The sequence below is a fragment of the Nicotiana tabacum genome, chromosome 11, assembly GCF_000715075.1.
Source record: "Nicotiana tabacum cultivar K326 chromosome 11, ASM71507v2, whole genome shotgun sequence".
Taxonomy (NCBI): Eukaryota; Viridiplantae; Streptophyta; class Magnoliopsida; order Solanales; family Solanaceae; genus Nicotiana; species Nicotiana tabacum.
This window is the reverse complement of record NC_134090.1, coordinates 74,121,504-74,136,551: the sequence shown is the minus strand read 5'-3', so window position 1 is coordinate 74,136,551 and position 15,048 is coordinate 74,121,504. Positions and strand designations below refer to the sequence as shown.

The 15,048-nt window shown below is 35.7% G+C and overlaps 1 protein-coding gene across 1 annotated transcript; it reads left to right on the top strand.

Moving 5' to 3' along the window:
- The first annotated feature begins 8,999 nt into the window (after positions 1 to 8,999).
- Positions 9,000 to 11,030, top strand: LOC107813938 (aquaporin PIP2-2). Its single transcript, XM_016639263.2, has 3 exons — positions 9,000 to 9,670; positions 10,168 to 10,308; positions 10,595 to 11,030. The coding sequence occupies exons 1-3, from the start codon at positions 9,080 to 9,082 to the stop codon at positions 10,712 to 10,714; spliced, it is 852 nt and encodes a 283-aa protein (XP_016494749.1). The 5' UTR covers positions 9,000 to 9,079; the 3' UTR covers positions 10,715 to 11,030.
- The last annotated feature ends 4,018 nt before the right edge of the window (positions 11,031 to 15,048 follow it).

Sequence of the window (15,048 nt, the reverse complement as noted above, 5' to 3'; positions counted from 1 at the left end):
CTTCAGACCTTGAGAGAAAAGAAGTTATAAGCAAAATTCTCAAAGTGTGAGTTCTGGTTAGACTCAGTGGCATTTTTGGGTCACGTATTGTCGAGTGAAGGGATCAAGGTGGATCCGAAAAAGGTGGAAGTAGTGCAAAGTTGGCCCAGACCGTCCTCAGCTATGAAAATCCGGAGTTGTCTTGGTTTGGCGGGGTATTACCGTTGATTTGTTGAGAGATTCTCATCTATTGCAGCACATATGACCAGGCTGACCCAGAGGGGTTCTCCGTTCAAGTAGACAGAGGAATGTGAGGAGAGCTTTCAAAAGCTCAAGACAGCTTTGACTTCATTCCCAATATTGGTATTGCCTACAAGTTCATGGTAGGGCCGAGCATATATTGGGTATAACTGATAGCCCGAACCGATTAAATGCTAATAGGTTATCGATATCAGGCTATTGGGTAAATAGTTTGATATCGGTTTAATGTTATTTGACTATTCAATTATCAGTTCGAGTCTCGGTATTCCAATTTTATTAACGGTTTAACCGATAGCCCAATAAACTTTAATAAAATTATAATTTTACCGACTAAGTATATAAAGCCACTATATGGCTTTATTATCCCATTCTCTCAATTCTCTTGACAATTAATCTTCATCTTCAGACCTTAATCCTTAGAGTAATTTTTAAACTTTTCTGAATTCTCATCTTAATTCTTCAGTTAAGATTTTTAGTTTTAAGCTTTAAAGAATCCGTAGTATTTGCAAGATTAGGATTTTATATTTTCCTATGAATTATGCCCGCCCACAATGAGATATTAGTAAGATTAGATTGTTGAATGTCTTAATCCTTATTCCTAGTAACTTATAACTTTCAAAATTGAGATCATTCATTGGGATTTTCAAATGCAAAGAAAGTTTTTTTTTCTAAAGTTGAAATTTAATCCCTCTTTTCTTAAGAGAAAAAATTCAGTTCCTTCTCTTAATAGTATGATTGCGATTTCTATAATAAAAACATGAAATTTTTGGATATTTTTTATTCTTATCGGGTAAACCGATAACTGAACCGATAAGGATCAATAACCGACTAACCGATACCCCATAACTGATATCTTATTGGTACGGTTATCGGTTTAGCATATTTATAAACCGATAACCGATATGCCGAACCGATAACATTCACAACCGAACCAAACCGACCGATGCCCACCCCTAGGTTCTGGGTCTTACACTGTTTATTATGATGAGTCATGGATTGGTTCGTCACGGTGTTGATGCATGACCGTAGGGTGATTGCGTACACATCCAGACAGCTGAAGGTACATGAAAAGAACTATCCAGTCCACGACCTTGAGTTAGCAGCTATTGTTCATGCCTTGAATATTTGGAGGCACTATTCGTACGGTGTCCCTTGTGAGATATATACTAATCACCGGAGTTTGCAGCACCTGTTCAAGCAAAGGGATCTTAACTTGCGCCAGCGGAGGTGGTTAGAGCTGCTTAAGGATTATGATATCACTATTCTATACCATCCCAAGAAGGCCAATGTGGTGGCTGATACCTTGAGTTGCAGGGCGGAGAGTTTGGGGAGCTTAACTTATTTACCAGCAACAGAGAGGCTATTGTCATTGGATGTTCAGGCCTTGGCCAACTAGTTTGTTAGATTGGATATTTCAGAGCTGAGTCGAGTTTTAGCTTGTGTGGTCTCCCAGTCTTCTCTTTATGACCGTATTAGGGAGAATCAATATGATAACCCCCATATGATTGTCCTTAAGGACACGGTTCAGCATGGTGATGCTAAAGAGGTCACTATAGGAGATGATAGTGCATTAAGGATGCATGGTAGGCTATGTGTGCCTCATGTAGACGGATTGCATGAGTTGATTCTCCAGGAGGCTCACAGTTCACGGTACTCCATTTATCCAGGTGCCACGAAGATGTATCAGGACTTAAGGCAGCGTTATTGGTGGAGGAGAATGAAGAAGTACATAGTGAAATATGTAGCTCGGTGCCTAAATTGCCAGCAGGTGAAGTTTGAGCATCAACGGTCAGGTGGATTGCTTCAACAGTTAGAGATTCTGGAGTGGAAATGAGAGCGGATCATTATGAATTTTGTTGTTGGAATCCCACGGACTCAGCAAAAGTTTGATGCAGTTTGGGTGATTGTGGACAGGCTGACCAAGTCAGCTCATTTTATTCCTGTGATGACCACTTATTCTTCCGAGTAGCTGGCTCGAGTTTATATCCGCGAGATTGTCAGGCGTGCTGATATCTATCATCTTTGACCGTGGTACGCAGTTTATATCATGATTCTGGAGGGTCGTACAACATGAGTTAGAGCGTGGCGGTCATTGAGTTCAGGCCGGCTATTTGTGGAGATTGCAAGGTTGCTGCTAGTGTCCGCAGGACCTTGTTACTCCTTTTGTCGTTTCTTCTTTTAGACAGTTTATATATCTTAGTTCATAGTTTTAGACTCTCATGACTTAGTGACATCCCGATGTTTGGGGCTCATTTCCGTATTTTTCTATATTATACTTAGAGTTGATTTAGTTTATGAAAAATTTAAATGTTGAAATGTTTTATTAATTTCTTATAATCGATTTAATAGTAATATTTTGGGAATAGGCTTGCCTTGTAACATGATAGGCGCCATCACAACCATGGTTAGATTTTAGGTCATGACAGGTTGGTATCAGAGCCTAGGTTATATAAGTCTCACGAGTCATGAGCGGGTTTAGTAGAATCTTGCGGATCAGAACAGAGACGTCTGTACTTATCTTCGAGAGGCTGCAGAACCTTTAGGAAACTTCACATTCTTGAATTCTTATCATATGGTATTGATTTAGTTTGAAGTGTAAATCTTTGAATTCCTTCCACGTATTCCTATGCGCATATGAGCGCTCGGTATAGGTTGTGCATCGACGACTTGTGATTTCCTGGATGAGGTGCGAGAGGTGATTTTTGTATGTTGATATTGGGCCAGTCTAGAGGACTTGAGGCCGGGTTTCGACTATAAATTGAGCACTGAGGTGTTGATTGTGTGAGCGCGTGCTTATGGACCTATATGTCCGGTAGGGTCCCTATTAGTAGAAATGGTGGCTGGATGGATACGTGATGAGTATGATGTGACCGTGAGATGAGTTCATATGATTTGAATGTGACGAGAAAGTATTGATGAAGGTTTCACCTATTTGAGACTCCGGGTATGTTTTTAGACTCGTTCGAGGACCAACATTTATTTAAGAGGGGGAGGATGTAACGACCTGGTTGTTTGTTCTGAGAGTTATAGCCCCATTTTCCCCCATCTATGCTTATTTATGTGTTGTTCAGCTGTGTTGAGTTGTATCGAGTTGGTAGGTTTGGGTTCAGAGTAGTTTTGGAGTGAAATGAACAATTAGTCTCTTAGTTAGAAAGCTAAGTTAGAAACGTCAACCAGAAGTTGACTTGTGAGTAAACGAATTTGGATTTGGATTTTTATGATTCGGTTAGCTTTGTTGGGTGATTTTAGACTTAGGAGTGTGTCCAAAATATAATTTGGCGGTCCGTGGTATAATTAGGCTTGAATTGGTGAAAGTTGGAACTTGGAAGTTTAGAAGTTCTTAGGACTTAATTCGAGGTTGATTTGGTGTTTTGGTGTTGTTTTGGGTGTTCCGAAGATTCGACTAAGTTCGGATAGTGATATATGACTTGTTGGAATTTTTGGTTGAGGTACCGAGGGCCTCAGGTGAGTTTCGTAGAGGTTTAAGTTATGTTGCGCTCGTTTTTCTTATGTTTCGACGCCGTTTCTTCAAGCATAAATGGTATCATATTGAAGAAATGAGCTTCAATTTCTTTTTTTATTTGAAGAGTTGGATCTGTATCGTAGTTACAGACCCGTAACAAAAAGAATCATCGAATTTGGACATCGTATGAGGATTTTATGGTCATTTTACAAAGAATTAGGTTGCCAGATTTTTCAGATTAATTACGAAATTGCCACTGATGGCGTATTTAAAAATCTGCACTATTTGCAAATACTGAAATCAACATATCTGCTTCATTTTAATGTCAAATTTAGTGATTCAAAAGACTAACTTGACTAGAATTTCACAAGGAATCCATTGGAGATATAAAAAGCGAGTTTCGAGATCGTTGGCATGAGAAATGAGGCAGAATAGCTGGCAGAAAAATATATAAAACTAGGCGGTTTGTTCATTCGGTCATATTTTGAGTTGGGGAGCTCGGATTTGGGCAATTTTGGAGGTGATTTTCACTATAGGGATTGGGGTAAGTATTTTCTACTCGGTTTTGGTTATATTTCATGAGTCCATCTTCGTTTTTGGGATTTGATTGATGATTTCAAAGTGAAATTGAGGGAGTCAGGCTTGAGTTTTGGAGAGTTTTAGGTAGGGATTTGAGGGATCAAACGGAGTCTGATTATTATAAACTTTATATGGTTAGACTCGAGAGAGGACGGGGTTTATTATTCTGCCATTTTGACTGATTTTGAGACGTGGGCCTGACATCGGGTTTTGGCCGATTTTGGATTTCTAGCATATTTATGTAGTTTTTATTGTGGAATTAGATTCTTTAGACTATGTTGATAGTAGTATTTTGATTATGGATAGATTTGGAGCTTTTGGAGATCGAGTACAGAGACGAGGGCATCCCGGAGTAGGATTTTACGTTGTTGAGGTAAGTAACAGTTTAACTCTGGCTTTGAGGGTATAAACCCGGAGAATTTGATGTCATGTGACTGTTCGGAGGTGATACCCATTCTAAGTGACAGGCGTGTGGGTGTATACCTCGAGGGATTGAGAGTTGGTCCATCCCGTGAGGCCTAATAACCATTATCTATGTTTATGCATTTACTTGTTGGTGAACTTGTATGCCTTCACGTTAGAGATCATGTTTAGGATTCATTCATGCTCACGTTATTTGTACTCAGTCATAGAAATTAGTGTACATGTTTACCTTAGTCTCTATTATTTTGTTGATATGTTGTGATACTTGATGTAGGTTGTGTCCCCTTATTGGTGGTGCATTATGAGGCTGTAGAGGTATATGACCGAGTGAGGTCGAGGGCCTGGTTGTGAGGATATTAATTCCATAGCGCGTGAGCTGTCCGCGTAGCACGTGAGTTGATCGTGCGGGTCCAGGTATTGATACCATAACGCGTGAGTTGTCCACGTAACACGTGAGTTGACCGTGCGAATCCAGGTATTGATATGATGGCACGTGAGTTTACCATGCTTAGCGCTTGGGCTTTGGGAGCCCCTCCGGAGTTTGTACACACCCCCAATGAGCATAGAGTATTGAGTGTAGAGTGTAGAGTGCTGAGTGCGAGTGCTGAGTAATGGAGTGATGTTGTTGTGAGGTTGCATTTACTTTTGTTGGTGCTGCTTTTACCTGTTAACTTCTTTGTGGCATTTATTGGTTTTATGGAATTTATGTTTATTGTAAAGTGTGAAAATAAATAATTGGACTGTTTTGCTTAGCTCGTCACTACTACTCAGTTCCTTAGTTATTTCTGTTACTACTGAGTCGGTTGTACCCATACTACACCCTGCACTTTATGTGCAGATCCAGGTGAGTGAGAGCACGGCGATCGTTGAGTTCATGCCGGTTTTCTATGGAGATTGCAAGGTAGCTGCTAGTGTTTGCAGGACCTTGTTACTCCTTTTGTCATTTCTTCTTTTAGACAGTTTATATATCTTAGTTCATAGTTTTAGACGCTCATGACTTAGTGACACCCAATGTTTAGGGCTCGTTTCCGTATTTTTCCATATTATATTTAGAGTTGATTTAGTTTATGAAAAATTTAAATGTTGAAATGTTTTATTAATTTCTTATAATCGGTTTAATAGTAATATTTTGGGAATAGGCTTGCCTTGTAACACGATAGACACCATCACGACCACGGTTAGATTTTGGATCATGATATTATGAGTAGGAGCAAGTTGGATAAAAGGTGAGCAAAAGAAGTTGATTCGGGACTAAGAGATAAAAGAAGAACTTTGCTCGTTCACTTGCGTGTATATAAGAGAATGAACAAGCTAGCTGAGGGCAGCTTGAACAAAATAATAGATTAAGGCAAAAAGTCATGAAAGTGCATAAGAGACCTGGAAGGAAAAGAAAAAAAGAAGAACTTCGCTCGTTCACTCTTGCTTGCGCACGAAAGAGTGAACGAGCTAACCTAAAAAAGGTTGTTCCGGAGTTGGCTTGTATTATTTCGCCCCATGCAAAGCCTATCCCATATAACTGGTCCTTAAACTGAATTTTGAAGCGGGGGATGCGACCTAAGGAAACAAGAACACGCTAGGATCAAGGCGGAGAATTCTTCGACGAGTTTTTCACTTTCTTCTTCCAATTTTTAATTATTGGTTATGAATTTTAGTATTGTAGTTTTACATACTATTATGAATAGCTAATTTGTTATCTATGGTCTTGATGGAACCTTTTATATGATAAATTCTTGTTATATTTTTATATAATTGAGAGGCATTGAATTTCTCTACTTGTTCAACTACGTATTTATTATAGTTGATTGAATGACCATCAATTGACTGTACCTATTTATTATGTATTGCTTGGGAAAGGGTATATATTTAGGCAGTTGTTGAACAACGTCACTCCTAATGTACTTGAGAAATCAATATGGCGGGTTTAAAGGTGGGTTTAAGAATAACAAAGCGTTGACGTGGATATAGTGAGCCATAAGATAGTGTCAGCTAGCGTAGTTCGGGAGAATATGTCTAGTAAATTATTGTATTTGCTCGGAAGAGAATTGCGACACCTGAAATCAATAGAGAATACTTAGGCGAAATTATAGGAGACGTAACAGGAAGGGTTTCGACAATTGGTGAAATCATAACTCTAGGCCTCCTTAATCTTGTCGTCAACCCTTAGCATCTCTAGTTGTATTACTACTTTAAGTTGTTAGTTAATTAGTTAGATATAAAAATCTTAATATTTATAACTTAGGAATGGTTCAAGCTTGTCTTTTTAGTGATAGTGAACAGTTGTAGCTAAACCGTAGTTCTCTATGGGATTTGGCTCCAAACTCTTAGACCGGATTATATTTGCATCGATCGCTTATCTTTTCTATGACTAGAGTTGAGCATGATCATATAGCACCCGTAGGTACCTTTTTTTTTTACATTTTTTTGTGTGTTTTTTAAGTACAAGCTATGGGTAGCTCGAGGAAATGAGGAAAGGGAGCCACGAGTAAGCATTAAGCCCTCATGTTATAGGGCAAGTGAAACTAGAAGATCACTTGACCAAATGGCAAATTGCACATTACGATCACCCTAGCTAGTTGCCACAAATAGATTTCTTGCTTGTAAGGAAACTTTTCTTTCCATTTCTCTTTTATCAACCGCAAAAAGTAGAATATAATTGAATCAAGACTAATTGGTTCAACACAAAGGGACCCTAAGCATCAAAGAAAGATAACTGGCATCTAGAAACTATAAAATGACTATTTGTATAACAATTTTCAAAACAATATTCCACCTAAATCAAACGACTTTGCCAGCCAATAAGTGAATTAAATTGTTTAATTGAAAATAATTGCCGACCGTAACGGGCAAAAACAATAGTCAATAATGATCGTTGCAATTCCTTAAATCTATTAGTTGCTTGGAAATACATATCATGTCTTCTTTCAACGTTCTTTTACAAGTAAAGGAAATATTGCGTAAATTTTTTACTTGAAGTAAATGTTGAATATTTTGTAAGCAATTAAGGAAAAAGAAAATTATCAAGCAAATTAGGATTGGACATTTAGAAGTATTAAGTCTAAATTTCCTTATCTTTTTCCTTTTCTATCGCAACTAAGGAAATTTTCTTCAATTATTATGGATGGTTTTCTAAGCTATTAACATAGACAGCTTATTACAATTTTTAAAAAAATGGGTGTAATTAGCTAAGTTGAAATACGTTATTAACATAATGTATCTCAACATCCACATCTAACTTACAACTCGAAAGGTTTGAGCATATGATAAAAGTAGTACTAGTTCATTAAAGACATTCACTACTGTCCTGATAACTCAAAAACTTGTCCTTAGGTAATTAAGAACTCAAAAACTTAGTTTATTAGCTTCACCCTTTAGCCCATAATATTTTCCCAATATTCTTACTTACTGTCTGTCTTTAGCCTGTCATGAATGCGGTGCACGAGAATTGCAAGTGCAGTAGTAAATAAAGTAGGCGTTAATAAAATGAAGAAAAACTTTGTGGTAAGTGGGTAGGGGGCTGAAGCTGATGGACGACCTCATCCTCATGTCTCTGTTGGGTCGGTGAAAGCGAAATTCTTCTAACTTATTTTCCCGTGGACGGCCAACTTGCTCCATTCCACTATTGCCAATTTAATAAATGGCCTCATTTCCTCATTATTTAGCTACTACTCTCCCGTCACATTTTATGTTGTATCGTTTGAAAGAAAAGGAAATTAATATTTTAAATTTAATATAAACTATAGATAGTTATGCAACTAAAAATCATCTCATTTAGAATGAAATCAAAATTTTAAAAATTAAATTATATTCTAAATATAAAAGGTGTGATTTTTCTACGATCAAATGGTTTCGTGGATCTTTGCAAACTTGTTTTAATTTTATAACTCTATCTCTTTTTCTATACATGGAAAATTTACTTTTACACATAAGCAATCTTTAAAAAACACTTTTACTCTAAATTGTCATGAAGTCCCATTTCCTCGTTTGGAATTTGTAAGTGCCAAATAACGCTAACTTCATCTCCTATTGGTTTCAAATGAAATGAGCTATTGCAATATTGCCAATTTTAAGGTTATTGGGAGATAATAGATTTTAGTTCTCAAAATGACAGTCTAGCGTCATCATGTTTTTGGGAAGTAATTTACTTTATTCCATAAAAAATATTCCTATAGATTTTGCAAAAATATAAATAACCTTATTATTATCATGCTAAAAGTGAGATACGAACGTGACACTAAAATAAGGAAGAATCACCACAAATTTATCTTTTCCCCTATATAAACCTCTGTCTCTCACTCTGTTCTGCCCACACTCTTATCTGCCTTCTCTCTCATATTAATCAAGAAAGAAAATAGTCCCAATTTAGCATAGTGAGAAATGGCAAAGAACGTGGGTAGTGAAGGGTCGTTCACGACCAAAGACTACCAAGATCCTCCGCCAGCACCACTGATTGACCCAGAGGAGCTAACCCAATGGTCTTTTTACAGAGCACTCATTGCTGAATTCATAGCCACTCTTCTCTTCCTTTACATAACGGTGCTGACTGTCATTGGTTACAAGAGCCAAAGTGCTACGGCAACTGATCCTTGTGCTGGTGTTGGGATCCTTGGTATTGCTTGGGCATTTGGTGGCATGATTTTCGTTCTTGTCTACTGCACCGCTGGTATTTCTGGTGGTCATATAAATCCAGCAGTCACATTTGGACTATTCTTGGCGAGGAAAGTATCACTAATAAGGGCAGTTATGTATATGGTGGCTCAGTGTTTGGGAGCCATTTGTGGCGTTGGATTAGTTAAGGCTTTCCAATCAGCTTACTACCACCGCTATGACGGCGGAGCCAATATGCTCTCCGACGATTACAGTCACGGCGTCGGGTTGTCGGCGGAGATCATCGGAACTTTTGTTCTTGTTTACACTGTTTTCTCTGCCACTGATCCCAAGAGGAATGCTAGAGATTCTCACGTCCCCGTAAGTATTAATTACTAGATTATTAATTATTTCCATTTGCTCCCCTAGATTCCTTCTTATGGAATAAGTATTTTTTTTAAAGTTTATACCTAAGCTTCGCATGACTTATTCAATCTTTAACTTGATATTAAATATACTACTGCAACAACAAACCTCCACGAGTGGTCTGACGAGGATAGTATATACGCACACATTAGTCCTATCTTTGTGAAGATATAGAATTTGTTTACGATAGAACCTCGACACAATAAAATAGAGAAAGAAACATTAATAGCGGACTTGGTAATTAAATATGTCAAGGAGAAAGGAATAATTAAGATAAGAAAAAGCATATGAGAATGTACCATATAACCAAATTAAATACTACTACTATATTTATTTCCTAGTATTGTACAACCGCAAATGGTCCATTGCATTTCCATAAAGTTCTTTTACTTTGAACTTTGATTCGTTTGCCTCTATTTGTCTTGCTTAATATGACAACAATTGAATACTAGGTGTTGGCACCACTCCCAATTGGATTTGCAGTGTTCATGGTTCACTTAGCCACCATTCCGATCACCGGTACCGGAATCAACCCCGCTAGGAGTCTTGGCGCTGCCGTTATCTTCAACCAACACAAAGCCTGGAAAGACCACGTAAGCCCCTCTCCCTTTCTTGTATTTAAGTTATATCCACTTATAGTTAGTGCAATTTGACGTGACATAGAAGGTTACTTACCTTATTTTTCGGATTACTAATTTTACTTATTATAGTGTAAACATTTTATATTGCAATGTAGAGAAGTGAAACTCTTTAAAGATTTATGATTTTATAGAAAACACAGTAAAATTTTAAGAATAAATGTATGTGATATATATATATATATCTCACTATTTATTACTTAATACTTTGTGTTGATTAATTGCTTTCATGTTTTGGTAGTGGATATTTTGGGTAGGACCATTCATTGGAGCAGCAATTGCAGCATTCTACCATCAATTCATATTGAGAGCAGGTGCAGCTAAAGCCCTTGGTTCATTCAGGAGCAGTTCTCAAGTTTGATGATTAAAAGAGGAAAGGGTTGTTGTACTCTATATATTTATGTCAATGTTTTGTTTTAGTGGTCTTAATTTCTAGCTCTCCTTGTCCCAAGTTATGATGGTTTTGAACATCATGCGCAATAGTGGTGTTGTACTTGACAGCCAAATATGTGTAGATTACAAATGTATTGTCTTTGGAAAGGGATTTTTTTTTTTTTTTGTATTCCCTTTATCATTGACAATTGACCTTTGGATCTACACTTTGTGTTTAGGAATATCTTTCTTTGTATTTTTCACTTAATGCTTCAGTCCACTTTTCATCTCTGTTCTTTGGATAATTATTTGCCTTTTAGTGGTGGGTTGTTATAGTTCTTACATACTCATGTTTTGCACATTTATTCAATCGTAATATATATATCCAAGAGAGAAATAAATTAAACAAAACGAATCATTTTCAAAAAGTCTATATCCAAGTCTTTATCTCTAATATTGTCTTTTTTTTTGGGTGGGGTGGGTGGGTGTTAATATTGCTGGCTTGTAGTTTCTCTCTCTTTTTTAAAGGTATTCGTTATGTGAAACTCATTGCACGACTAACTCAATTTCCCACCGCTAAAAATCCACGAAGGGAGCTAGGGTGTCCCCTTGCTACCAACATATTTTTAATTTTTTTATAGTGAAACATGAAACTTTTGATTAAGAATGAACCATTTTATTATACCCTCGGTGGTGGACGTGGGAATTAAGTTAGTTTCTATAGTGAATAGGAGATGGAAATAAGTATTCTCATGGACATGATGGTTGAATTTAATGTAGTAAACCTGCCCAAAAATGCATGATTAAGTCTTGTCTGAAGTTAAAAAAGGGTGAGGAGTAATAATCATATATGACAAGAAGTTCCGCCAACCAGCAATGATAAAAGCAGCTATCAACTATCAATCAAGTAGTATAGCAGTGTTTTTTTTCTTTTTACTCAAGTAGTTGGATCTCACCTCACTTTCCTTGAGTTTTACTCGTGTACAAAATCCAACGAAATAGTATAGCAGTTTTTTTTTCTTTTTTATATTTCATCAGAAGAAAGTGTTCTCATAGTATATTCAGGAATTCAATTTAAACACTAAAAAACAAAAAATAAGAAAATTAAAGGCTAAATATATGATGTTGTGTATTAAAACTTACTTCCTAATATATCGGGATTACAGTTTACAAATTAATTACAATTGAAGCTTAGTGGTAACAAATGATTTCCCGTGAAAGAAAGCTAACTTGATGGACCATATTTAATTTGCTGTCTGCCCAACTGCGCATGCTCAAGCACAGTGAAATTACCAATAATGTTATTCATTTTTTTAGAGCAAAGTAGTTATTCAATTATTTGGGTTATATCATAGTTACCCTCATGTCGGCGTAAGACAACAGTGAAGTAGTTGATAATATGTTTGTCAATTTTTTAAATTTTTACTAAATATATATTTACTTATAAAAAATTTAATAAAGTAAGATTGAAATAATATTTAAGTAATAAAAAAGAATTTTTTTTTATAAAGCACTATCTTTTAGTGGTAATTAGCTAGCTATAGATACCATTTGCTATATTACGGATTGTAGATACGTTTTCTGTTGTTATAAGATGTATTTAAGCTACTGTAGGTATTTATTAATACAGTAGCAAAAATAGGCGTGAATCAGAGAAGTTCAGCTAATCAGTTGTTGTATTCGAGTGTATCCGACTGTATTCATAGCGTATAACATGGGATTACAGCTAGACAGATTATTGTATTCCGACTGTATTCATGGCGTGAAACAGGGGATTACACTATTTTTAAACGGAAAGTGAATCAATTAACATAATAGACTCCTAATATAACTCAACAAACTCAATTATAACACACAAATTTTGTATTTCCAGTTATAAAAAAGATTATCAACCGAAAAATACCCTAAAAACATAGCAATCTTCAGAGAAATTATATAATACATCTGAATACATAAATTATATTAATTTTAAAAAAACATATGAATACATTCATGGCATATAGCGAGACAGTGAATATAATGAAATACATAGAATACAGCGGGATACATTGAAATACAATGGAACAAAGACAGTGAATACAATAAAATACATGGAATACAGCGAGATACATTGAATTATAATGAAAAAAAGATAATAAATACAATGAAATACATGAAAATACAACGTGATACGTTGAAAAAACATTGAAATACATGAAAATGCCGAAGGGCAGATTTTTTTGTGAATTGATAAAACTATGTCGGTGGAATGGGCGTGAAGGACTAGGGTTTTATTGACGCCGGAAAATAAACGGACGAAGAACTGAATGCGAGTTGATGGAGGAGAGAAGGAAGGGAGAGTTTCGTCTTCCGCATCCTGACGGCGAGAGGTACAACGTCGTCGGCGGCGGCAACAACATAATCATCAAACTGGCGTTTGAACTGAATGTGATAGGTCATTGATAGTTCTACGGTATCATAAGCAAGAAGAGTGTTTGTCTCATCGCTGAAAATGGGAGATATTTATTTTAGGAAAATTAATGCTTCCCATTGTAGATTAACCGTTGATCGATTCCTGGTACTCCGAAGGACTTTGTCATTGTTCGGATTCCGGTGATTGACTCGATTTTTCTGTGGGGGAAGAGAATGGCATGTATCAATGTAGAAAGAGGAAGAAAATAGTGTAACTGAATAGCGTATTTAGTGGCTTAAGGGTAGGAGGTAACCAAAATTAGATATTTTGCTATAAACAGTAAAAGGCATCTATAGAATATAATTTTTTTAAATGATATTTATTTAAAATAAATAAGGTGTTAACCTTTGCTATAGGAGGTAAAAATTCTAATAAGAAACCCAAAAAAATCCGAAACCCCGATAAAACTGAATCAATCCAAATCGATATAGTTGGGCTGGTTTGATTTTGATAACATGAATTTTTTCATTCTTATACACTATTGGAAACTTTAATACCCTAAATGTTCATGTTTAGTAAATTACCCTACCTACACAAGTTTTGTTTACAAAATATATACATTCTACCTTAAAAGGCTCCCAATCCATTATTAGTGCCTTCAATTAAGGGATTTAGTTACACCCTTTACTTTTTTTGGGAGTTGTTCTCGAGCTATCTCAGTTTTTTGTAGATGTCCTATTTCCAAGTTCAACACAATTCTCCCAACATGCTAATATTTCGGTTCAACATTTGTCGTATACCTTTCTGCAGTATTTCAATACAAAACCTTACGCTTGTGACCCATCAAGCTTGCCTAAGTACCCCCAAACAAGGAAATTGATGCAAAATTCCTAGAAGAAGCGCGGAGGTGAATTCCTTTCTTCTTTGTCCTTGACAGAAAGCATTTTCTGCTTGAAGTTCTTCAAATTGACGGCTTGTCATCTGGATGGTACAAATATACTAATGTAGTAAAAGCCAACAAAGTTAATCTGCATGCATTTGTATGCACAAAAAGAAAGATGATTCTTCGTTGTTCCTTCACTTGTTAGAGTACTAGTTCAACATTATAGCTTAAACATATCTTGTATCTGATACAAATTTGTACAGTAGAAGTTTTTCCTAAGGAAAAAATGTTTATGTGCAAGTCTTTAAAGATATCTAGTTAAATACAACTATAATAACATGGAACTTAAATGTAAATTTTATATAATATGTCTTTTGTATATTTTGTATTTGATTTATACATAGTAAAAATAAATTTCATACAACAAATTATATATTATACAATTTATCTACAACTTTCACACATTATTTCTATCCAGTTAAATACAACTACAATAACATACAACTTAAATACAAAATTTATACAATATGTCTTTTGTATATTTTGTATCTGATTTATACATACCAAAAACAAATTTCTTATCTACAATTTTCATACATTATTTCTACTCAGTTATATACAACTACAATATCATACAACTTAAATATAATTTTTATATAATGTTGTTCAACTTTCATACAATAGTTAAATAAATAAAAGAAAAATATATAAACAACAGAATACAATTTTTTTACAATTTTACTACAAATTTATAAATATAATGTATATCATGTCTTCTTCTTCTTCTTCTTCTTCTTCTTCGAGTTTCAATTTGAAATTCAGCCAAAACCAAGGGTATGTTTGGTATAAAGGAAAACATTTTCCGGAAATATTTTCCAATTTTCCCATGTTTGGTTAGCTTAAATATTTTGGAAAACATTTTCCTCATAAAGGAAAATGTTTTCCTTACCAAGAGAAGGGAGAACATTTTCTAAAACTCCTTCTCAACCTTCCCCACTCTATTCCCCACCCCCACCAACCCACCCCCAGACCCACCCAACCAACCCCA